The sequence below is a fragment of the Nelumbo nucifera genome, chromosome 3 (genome assembly GCF_055504915.1).
Source record: "Nelumbo nucifera cultivar China Antique chromosome 3, China Antique-T2T, whole genome shotgun sequence".
Taxonomy (NCBI): Eukaryota; Viridiplantae; Streptophyta; class Magnoliopsida; order Proteales; family Nelumbonaceae; genus Nelumbo; species Nelumbo nucifera.
In genome coordinates this window covers 58,250,040-58,261,408 of record NC_142651.1, presented here as the reverse complement: position 1 = coordinate 58,261,408, position 11,369 = coordinate 58,250,040, and the positions used below count along the sequence as shown (strand labels likewise).

Here is an 11,369-nt window from a genome sequence, read left to right as displayed (position 1 = left end):
TCTCAACCCGTTTTATGGTGCTTGGCGGAACACGGGAACAGGAGTAAATAAGTCGAAATCGTGTAGGAGTGGGACACGCGTGAAATCGTGTTATGATGGGAACCGCTTGGGTGTTGCATGGGAGCATAATCGTGTCTCCAAAAAAGGCAAGAAATAAGGAGCAGGAGGGAAATCCGTACAATCATCGGCAACATCCGGTGATGCAGATGGTGACGTGGAAGATGTGTGGACCCAGCTAGAGATGGGCACGGGAGTGGCTGTGGCCGACAGCGTTTACACGTGGGAAGATCGAAAGTCCGTTAGTGGCGGTTAAAGGGGGTTAAAACTGTTAGAATGGAGTTAATTAGCCTAACCATGGTGAAGGGGGTTGAATTAACGGAGTTAGGCCAACGTTTTCTATAAAAGGAGGTCTCAATGAAGGTTTATTTGACTCGACTCTATTCGCTTGTTGTGGCTTTCTTTCTCTCTCTATATCTGGGAAGAGAATCAATCAAGCGATCCAGACTCCAGAGTGAGAGAGACAAACAGAGAAGAGGGCGAACAGAGATTCAGAAGAGAGAGAGAGAGAAAGGGGTTGAGCTATCTCTGAGACAACAATGGCAGTTTCCCCGAGGTGGTTTTCGCTGTGTTTTGTGCTTCTGTTGTTGCTCGTTGGCGTAATGGCGGGAGTAGCGAAGGAGCAGGTTTCGGATTCGAGGTATAAGTTAATTGTGTTTCTAAAAGCCATTGAAGGTTGTGGAATGAGGAATTCTTACTGAGAAACAGAGAAGTGTTGGGGATGTTTGAGTTCTCTGCTTGTCCTATCTCTCTCTGTTCAAGGATTCAAGCTTCGGAAACGTTTAGACAATGAGAGATTGCTTTCCCTTCTTTTTTTCTTTGATTTTAGTTTTTTCTTAATTCAAGCACGGACAATTTTGCTTCATTACGTGCTTTTGAATTATTTTCTCCCTGGTTCTTCCGGAAATGAGGATAAATTTTCAGGTGAAACAGAGTTTTAGAGGTTTCTTGACTTGATAGAGTGCCTCTCTTTGTCCTTTCAACTTCTGCTTCTGCATTCATGAAGATCCTACTCAACATTGCAGCGCTTTCATCATTTTTCTATTTTCTTCATTTTTTTTCTTAGAGTTTAACTAAATTTGTTTCTCGGAGCTCTAAGTTCACAATGATTCGTTTCTCAATACAGGATTGAAGGCACGCAGCAGCTGCAGAGCTCGAAGAACTCATCAAAGGCGGACAGGTCAGTCAGACTAATCAGTGATTTCAGTTGCTCTTCTCGTTTGCTCACTTTTCCTTAATTGGTGGCGGATCTAAGCCTTCCGCTGTTCCGCATTGTCTCCTGGTGGATCTGGATAGTAAGGTATTCCTCCATGGATCCACCGAAACCTTGCGGCAATCTTAACCATCGAGATCGAGATCCGAAAATCTGGATCGCTTGTTCTATCACGTTAGCTTCTTTCTCCCGAAGTCCCGTACCAGTCTTTCATTTTCAACTCTCCAGGTCGAGGATAAAAGCTCCCATTGGTTTTTCAGTTTTCATCAAACAATGACCCCAAGTTTCTAGACACATGACTGGCACCAGTCTTTTTCACATTTCCTATACCATTCCCGAATATTGGTTCTTTATTCCTTTCCGTTCGTTTTTCGTTTCTCAATTGAACGATCGCCTTAACGATCTGAGGAGGGAAATTTAGTTATTTTGTATGAACTCCGGCCTCCGACGAGTCGCCTGCTTCTGATCTCTCTCTCTCTCTCTCTCTTATACGTTTTTACGGTTTTACCGGGATTGCCTTCGAACAATTCCGTATGCAGAAGATACGGGTATTTGTGTTATTAACCATCCGTACGTAATTTAACAATGTTTTTACTGAAAATTAAAAAACCGAATTTGTTTTATTGCAAAGAACTCTGATTGGCGGATTTGTTGTTAATTTATGGGAAAATTTTCAACTCCGAGTCAGAGATCTTGAATGGGAACTTGCCAATTTGGCAGACCCACTGAAAGGAATTGACCAACTTTTTCACTTTTTCCTTGATGACAGAAAGGAAAAGGGCAGAAATTTGATTACATTCGCCCATTTAGTCCAACTGAGTACGTGACTGTTCATTCTAGTGGGATCAGAGATGGCAAAAAAATTAAAAAAAAAAAATCATCAAAAGGTCATTAACTGAATGATCTGATCAGACTGTGCTTATTGTTTGTCCGGCGGAGTCTGGTTTAACTTGAACTGTTCGAAGGGATTGTTTGCCTGCCTATTACGATTTAATTCCGGTCTCTTCCATTTTATGGGTTTCTAACTCTTGGATGGATAACGGGGCTTTCAGGTTGGAGCAGGCTGAACACGCAGTCGACAATCCAGAGGAGGTAGCTGCTATGGTGGATATGTGAGTTTTCCATTTATTCTCTCTCTCAATCGACATTTTACATGGATTCAGTTGTTAATCTTATTAAATCGCAACCGCAATTAATTTCACATATTACTTCTGTATGGGCATCACCATGACTTCTAGTTACGTGGGAGTAGGCGCAGGTCAGAAAAACTCACTTCTTTTTTAGCTAGGCAAATAACACTCACATGACATGCACGTTACAACAAGAACGAAGCCACATGGCCCTTACTCATCAATAACAAAAATAAAGACTACCCATCTCGCAATAAATCAACTAGTTTTACTTTAATTATTTCCGGCCCCCACTCTCCTCTTTTTTCTTATCCTATCATTTATTATGCTATAGCTGATTTGGAGGAGAAATAGTTTATTTTCGCTCCTTGAATTAAGACGCTCCTGGTAGACACGTAATCAGGTTGACGAAAATTGAAACCTTAACACGTGTCCTTCAGTGAAATATCCTGAAGGACGCTTGCCTGCAGAAAATAGTCAAACTTCAACCCCAAGTCTCTTAAGTCCTTCGTATTTTCAACAGCGATGAGAAGTATAAACAAGTTGGAGAAAAAGTGAACATATTCAATTTCTTTTTTACTTCTCAATTTCTATCTTTCATACTTTCATGTTTCATCTTTTTTTTCTAGGGCTATGACTCTCTTTTTCTCTCTAATTTTCTAACCAAAACCAAAAACAGCCCAAGTTTCTTCCCGGTAGTCCTAAGGCTCCTAGCTCATTCCATTCTCCATAGCCGTTAATGTGTTGGTGAAAGTCCGCTTGGTTTTGGAGCCTGAAGAATCAAACAGCAATCACATCTCCGGATTCTGACTCATCTAGCGTTTCCCTCTTCTTTATTTTACAGTCTCCCTACAGGCCTTTGCCGTGAGATCCGCGCGTATCACGCATTAAATTTTTTACATGTCACCTTTTCCCTTATCCATAAGACTATTTAACCTCTGTAAATACTCCAATGAAGTTTTTTCTTTACTTCGATTGTGTATAAAATGGGAGTATATATCTAATAAAGGAATCCAACAAAGATGATGGTTGTTTAATTCGGTCTTGATGACAAGGAAGATTGGGACTCTTGCTGATCTCTCACCGGAGACCCTCGTGGCTGCATAGATTCTTCAAATCAGATCTTTTGCTGGGACCCATTAATCAATAAATCAACTAATTCATGCTTAGTTGAATACAAGTGTAATGCAAAGAAGTATTCAATTCAATTCTATAATCCTTTTCTCGTGACAAACTTGCTGCGTTGGTTGTTTTGGAAGTACATGTTTTCTGGTTCTTTCTGCTTCTACCCCGCATTTCTTCCAACTTGCGAGTTCGATCCGTTGTATTCAACAGGAACACTTCGTCCTTGTCCCCTCAGATGCCGGATTCTTAAGGGGATTGATTTGGGCACATCCCATTTTTTGATAAAAGGGGTAGCATTGGTAAAGTACATGCTTTTAGAAAGACAAAAACAGAGTGTTTTGACTTTTATAATTACTCACACAGGATGTCCCAGTTTATTGAAAAAAAAATTGGATGTGCCAAAATCACTCTCCATTTCTTCCTTCAAATTCCATTTGGTTGCCACAAACATGTTTGTAGACTGGTACTTCCACCGACACACTGGTGAAATTCACCACCTCTATATTTATTTAATTTAGCTTATTCTAGAATAGAGACTAAACTCTAATAGAAAATGTAGAAACGAAGAATAGAAAACAAAATATTAGGTAGAAATAGAAAAACAGAGAGAATTTTCGTACCCATCCGTCCCTGTCCTCAGCATTGATGCACATGCGCACCTCATAATGGATTTGCACATGGATGCATTCCAATAACTTTCAACTTCCAATTTCGGCCTACAGTGCAGAGAGGAATCTCTTGTATTACTCTTGACAGTGGCTTCTCAAACAGAAATCAATTCATGGGATTCTTCCATCTTAATCGCTTCCTTTCAAGATGATTGAGTAACATTTATGATGATAATGATGATTAATTAATTAACAATGTTTTTTACTGTACAGGAGCATACGTAACAGCACAGCAAGGAGGAACTTAGGCTTCCTGTCGTGTGGCACGGGCAATCCCATCGATGACTGCTGGCGTTGCGACCCAATGTGGCACCTTAGACGAAAGCGCCTTGCCGACTGTGGTATTGGCTTTGGACGCAATGCTATCGGTGGTCGTGATGGCCGCTTCTATGTAGTCACTGACCCTGGTGATGATGACCCCGTCAACCCTCGCCCTGGCACTCTCCGTCATGCTGTCATCCAGGACGAGCCCCTTTGGATCGTCTTCAAGCGTGACATGGTTATCACTCTTAAGCAGGAGCTCATCATGAACAGCTTCAAAACCATCGATGGCCGTGGTGTCAATGTCCACATCGCCAATGGGGCATGCATCACCATCCAGTTCATCACCAATGTCATCATCCATGGCATCCACATCCACGACTGCAAGCCCACCGGAAATGCCATGGTCCGGAGTTCCCCATCTCACTACGGGTGGAGGACAATGGCCGACGGCGATGCCGTCTCCATATTCGGATCCAGCCACATCTGGGTTGACCACAATTCTCTTTCCAACTGCGCGGATGGCCTTGTTGATGCTATCATGGGCTCGACTGCCATCACTATTTCCAACAACTACTTCACCCACCACAATGAGGTATATTATGCTTCTTATTTTCTAGACTGTAGGGTTGGATTAATTGGACTACTTGAAATTGTTGGACGGTATTTAACATCGAGTATAACGTGAAACAGGTGATGCTTTTAGGTCATAGTGATTCTTACACGAGAGACAAAATGATGCAAGTCACCATCGCTTACAACCATTTTGGAGAAGGCCTCATTCAGAGGATGCCTAGGTAAAGATAATGTGGCCTTAAAGCCTCATCAAACAAACTGCTCTGGATCTCCGCCAATTTGTTTTCTGATAATTGTACTGTTACAATGACAGGTGTAGACATGGGTACTTCCATGTTGTGAACAATGACTACACTCATTGGGAAATGTATGCCATTGGAGGAAGTGCAAATCCCACCATCAACAGCCAGGGAAACCGATACCTTGCCCCGACCAACCCTTTTGCCAAGGAGGTACTAATGTTAATTACTGATATTCGTCTCTGCTTCTGTTTTCCTCTGTATGTCCATATCTGGATTTAATGGAATCCAATTTGATATGCTCACTATGCTGATCGTTAATGGTGGTGAATTTACACGGCCAGGTGACAAAGAGGGTGAGTACAGACTCCGGAGTTTGGAAAAACTGGAACTGGAGATCCGAGGGAGACTTGCTTCTGAATGGAGCCTACTTCACCCCATCCGGAGCTGGAGCCTCCGCCAGTTATTCTAGGGCTTCAAGCCTGGGCGCAAAGTCCTCTTCCATGGTGGCTTCCATTACTTCCGGTGCTGGTGCTCTGTCCTGCCGCAAGGGTTCCCGATGCTAGCATCAATCAATTTGAATGTCAAAAAAATCAAAAAAAGGGAAAATAAAAAAAAAAGAAAATAGTCAAATTTCTTTTTTTTTTGTTTTTTTGTTTTAATTATGATAGCATCCTACATTGTACTACCCTTTAATTCTGGTCCCTCTCCTTGTCTGTATCTTTTCCTACATGGCAAGTGTACATTTTTTTTACACATGTCATTATGTTGTATTGTTACACCGATATCAATTATTCCTTGTTATTCCACTTTGTCTGTTGTGCCCCCTTTGTTCAACCTCGGCTTGCTTCAACTGAGGAGAAAATTTCCAACCTTGGAGCGGGTGCGGAAGAGTTGTTCAATTCTCCCTCTATTTCTCATTCTTATCTTCCTATCTCTCTGTCGCCACTCTCCTCCGTTCAATCCGTCCTCTCGGTCCCTTCTCCCATCTCTCAGTTTCAACGTCCTGTCACTCTGTCTCTATGTGGTGTCTCTTCTTCTGATTTTGTGATTCTTTTCTTAAAAAAAAAAAAAAACATACAAGCATATTATTTATGTTTGATCGAGTATTGGAAACTTTGTTACAGATAATGCAGAGCAGCAAATATTCTCTACTTTTGTACCAATGGATATAGCCTTTTGCTTCATTCTCTTTCAGTCTTTTGTTTTACTGTGGATATTCTGTGAGTGAGAGAGGGAGGGAGAGACAGAGACAGAGAGAGTAGCAAACCAAAAGGAAAGAAGCAAAAAAAGGATAGAGGAGCCTAGCGGCAGGCCTCCATATGTGCATAAAAGACATCGGCAAAGTTCCAATTCCAGACAAAGGACTTGAGCCAGCCAATGAAACCAAGGGGCTGTTTGATAACATTGAAGTGGCTCATTTCAATGACTTGTTGCCTTTTCTTTTATTAAACGGCCGAGGCTGAAGTTAGGGTTATTATTATGCCCTTGAAACAAAACAACTAGTCATTCAGTTCAGCAACTTAAACGATCCAGCCTGCCCCTATATAGAATAATAGAAATGGTTAACAACCAATGTTAACTTTCTAGAGACACATTACTGATCCTAAAACTATTCAACAGATTAGGAGGAACCCTCCGGGTATCGGTGGGGCGGAGTTAGGAAATTTTCATGAGAGGCATTGGGGATGGAGGGAATAAATATGGATGATCATAGGGGGTCAACCCATTGAGGTGGGGAGTGGGGAAGGGGAAATTTACATGGAATATTAGGGATTTTTGGGCCAAAGGGGGGTTATGGCTAAAAGTGTAAAACGGGCTGTGTTGTGCCATCCTACGTGTGCTAGTGTCACCCTCTCTAGGGATAATTTAGGGGTTGGTTCGACAAGTCCCATTGCCTAAGCCCGTATGGACCTATGCCGTGCCATGTCGTGTTGTGGGCCTGGGTTGGGTGGGCGCCTAGGCCGTGTCAGGCTGGGCCACAGGCCGAGCCTTGGGCATGGGCCAAATCGGGATAGATTAATTTTTTTTTTATATATTTTTTATTTTTTTTTCTTTACCAAGTAAAACTAAAATATTTAACTTTCATTTGGGAACTATTTGAAAAAAAATAAGAAATCTAATAAAGAAATAAGAAAAAATATTTAACTAAATAAGAAGTCAAAGAAGAAAGACTCAAAGTGAATAACAAATTGAAAGAAAAATAGGAATTTTATTTCATTTAAATTTGAATGATACAAAGCATACAATGGTTGGAAGAATGAAATACGAAAATTGGAAAATGGAACAAATTAATAAAATATAAAAAATACAATATAACTACAAATTGAAAATAAAAATTTACGTTATTAAAAAACCAAATAAATTATATAAAATTAAAAAAATACAATAATTTAAAAATGTTATACAACTATTGAGTATACGAAAAATATTGACTTCATCATTTTTTTCTGTTGTTCTTGACCTTGATCATCTGCTTCAGATGAAATATCAGGTGTAGTGTCATGCCCTCCTTTGTCTTGTAATCTATCTTCAGCATCCAACCAATCATTAAAACAAATGCACATCTCTAAACTTTCATCATTCATACAGCTTTTCTTGTCGTCCAACACCTACACTAAAACAAGACTCTAGTGGAACTGTAGACACCGGAGGGGTTACTAGATCACATGCCATGGCGGTGAGAACTTGATAATTTTTTGCATGTTCAATCTACCATGCTAAAATATCAAAATTATTTGTTCCCTCTAAGGTGAAGGAAGAACCACCTAAAGTAGAAAAATTTGCTTGCAAATAAAAATTAAGTTCAATAAATGTACTTGTTGTTGAGGTAGTGGATTTCTGCCTCTTACTTATTAAATTAAATTTTTTTCTATTCAACTACTAAACTCAAGTTCAGAAGTGGAAGATGCAATTGTACAAGTTGTAAAATTTTTATTATTCCCTGTTACTTCAGATTCATATAAACTATATATTTCAAATAATAAACTATTAATTTCTTTTTTTTCATTCTCAATTTCAATATTCATATTTTCACAATATTTTTCAAGTAAAATATATAAAGAATCTTTCCTAATCCTAGGATCTAATGTTGTAGCTAAGCAATAAAGAGGAGAAATATTCTCCCCATATTTTTTATATTTATTTTCTATTATTTCAATAATACTATTAAATTATGGATTATTTCTATATTTTGCAAAACAATCACTAATTATCATTAATTGATAAGTTAAATTACAACTAGTTGGATAATAAATGCTCGATAATTCATTAGTTGCATCCTAAAAATTTTTTAAAAAATCCCTAATACAAGTTGTCATTTCCCATTCTTCCTCAAATATAATATTAGTAGGCATTTTTGCATTATAAAAATCACTAAGAATTTGTTTATGAGAAATACAACTTTCTAACATAGTATAGGTAGAATTTCATCTATATTTAATATCTAATATAAAATATTTATATTTTAAACCATAATTTTGACATAAATATTTAAATTCTTGTTTCTCTTGCTCTAGAACTTTTAATATATATAATACAATTTCTAATTTTAGAAATACGAGTAAATATAATATTTAAAGCATCCTAAATACATAAATGTAAGATATGCATAATTTACCATTTAAGCATGGTTTTAACTGAGATTTTAAATATTTATTGTTGATATTACTAGCATTATCAAAACTAGTAGAAAATAATTTATTATCAATTTCATAAGCATGTAAAGTATTTAAAATACTTGTAACAATAGTTGGGCGAGTATGTGGCCATTCAAGACTAGTAAAACTTAAAATTCTGTCATTTAAAAACAAATTTCATCAATAAAATGATTGGTAACACAAATATAACTTATGTTAAATTAAAAGTCCAAATATCAAAAGTAATTGCAACTTTAGAATTAAGGTTTGATAACATATAAATTAATTTTTTTTTATATGAATAAAAAATTTTTAAAGCATCTAATCTAATAGTATTCTTAGAAACTTTTTTAAATTGTGGATTTATAGAATTATGTAACCATTTTTTAAATTTAGTATCTTCAGCTAACAAAAATGGTTGTTCAACATGTACAATGTATTTGCTAATTCTTGCCTCATTTTTTCTTGAGAATATTTAAAAGTACCAAAACCCTCCTGCCCAATTTGTGTTTGTGTTGTTTCTCTCCCTTCTTCTTCTTCTTCTTCTTCTTCTTCTTCTTCTCATGGATGAGCAAATGTCTTCCCAAATGGCCAGTACCACCATTGCTACAATAGCTAAAGTCTTTCCTACATTTTTGACAAATATCTCTTTTTCCCTTCTCTTGAACCTCCTATACTTGAAATATTTTTTCAAACTAGGGTAATCAACTTAGTGGCCTTCTTTTTTCCCCCTAGTATCAGTACTAAGAGTGGAAGTTCCGTCAATATCAATAGCATCCATATCGGTGCTAATACTACCATGTTGCGACTGAATATTATCAACATTGAACATGTTGGGGAATTGGTTTCGGGAGGAGTTGACCATTTTTTTAATTCTAAAAAAATAAAAATCAATTTAATTGCACTTACTCAGATTGTCAGTTTGGAATCCCACTTGATTTCAACGGTTGAAGACTTTCAACTCCAAGAGTCCAAGCCTTCCAAATTGCTAATTTGAGATAATTGAGTTGTTGAGCAAGCGTTCTTGTTGAAACTCTAATAAAGTTGAGAATTGGAGAATCAGATAATGTTTGAGAGATGAGAGATTGAGACTTGAGAGAGTATGAAAACTAGATAAGAGGTTAAGAGAATTGTTGAATTGTTGTGATGAGAATGGTGGAGGAAATAACTATTTATAAGAATTGAAAATAATTTAATTGCCCAAAATACCCTATAAACTAGTTGTTTTTAATTGTTGGGAGAGGTATTTTGGTTATTGTAAAGTTATTTATCACTTTATCTAAAATGCCCCCCCCCCCAAAACCAAAATTCATAAATACCCCCTATATAGCTGTTTATAGTTGTTGGGGGTATTTTTATAAATGAAAACCCCTCAAAAAGCTGAAACTAGCCGTTGAGGACTCCCCCCCCCCCCCCCCCCCCCCAATGGCTAATTCATCAGGAGCTGAGTGTGGCCGTGGCACAACAAGTTGTATCGTGCTATACCGACACGTGGAACTGAAACCCCAGGCCCAGCATGGGCCGAACCATCGTATCGGGCCTGACACAGCCCACGTACCATCGTGCGATGCCGAGCTGCAGGAGCACAACCCATTTACACCTCTAGTCATGGATCCCATGGGTCCCCTTGGCTCCATCCCTTGTCAATTCCCCCATCTGACTCTCCTTCCAAGCATTGCTCCGTGTGCCTGTGTCAACAAACTCCCCCCAAAGCAAGCAATCAACACGTTCTTGAGATATTAATGTTGTGCCTGTGTAAAAAAAATTCCTCCCAAAGCAAGCAATCAACATCTTCATGAGGAATGATGTAGCATTGGTATGAGCTGCTGCATGGCATACAAGGTAGAAGGAGCGATGATTATATTGGTGATTCACGGGCAAGATCATGACAATAACAATACCATGTTGCTTGCATGTGAGGTGGGGACTCTGTGCCATAATTGGCATGTGATGCACTCCTTACCTACATGACATGGGTCAATTTTTCTGTTCTCTCTTTGTCCAAAACTGGCCCACTGGGCCAATGACCCTATAGCTATAGCTGAGATGGTCACTTGGCTTTGGGCCTTTGGCTAGAACTGTCAAACTGTCAATGGGTTGGGTCTATGCAACAGAACCAAACCAATCAAATTGGTTATAATGGTTCGATCTGGTTTTCACTATTCCCAACGGATTATATAATTAATAACATATAAAGGCCTTCTGGTTTTTTTTTTTTTTTGTAATTTTTGTTGTATTTTATGTGAAAAAGGTGAATTTCATGCATCGTACGTATACAATTGTTGTTAAGTTGTTCCATTCTACAGTAGAACATTGTATAATTGTATCATCCTCAACAAATTAATGGTCCGTTGACATTTTAAGCTCCATTGGGATGAGTAAGGTGGTATATGCTTAGAAGTTAGAATAGATAAGCTTCAGAAATCACAAGGGATTTGGGCCCCATTAATTTGTTTGGCACA

At 38.4% G+C, this 11,369-nt stretch overlaps 1 protein-coding gene across 1 annotated transcript; it reads left to right on the top strand.

Annotated features, from left to right (window-relative positions):
- The first annotated feature begins 424 nt into the window (after nucleotides 1–424).
- On the top strand, nucleotides 425–6,078 carry LOC104602148 (putative pectate lyase 8). Its single transcript, XM_010265734.2, has 7 exons — nucleotides 425–697; nucleotides 1,184–1,237; nucleotides 2,323–2,382; nucleotides 4,407–5,049; nucleotides 5,148–5,251; nucleotides 5,344–5,482; nucleotides 5,614–6,078. Exons 1-7 carry the CDS (start codon nucleotides 597–599, stop codon nucleotides 5,833–5,835), a joined length of 1,323 nt encoding a protein of 440 aa, XP_010264036.1. The 5' UTR covers nucleotides 425–596; the 3' UTR covers nucleotides 5,836–6,078.
- The last annotated feature ends 5,291 nt before the right edge of the window (nucleotides 6,079–11,369 follow it).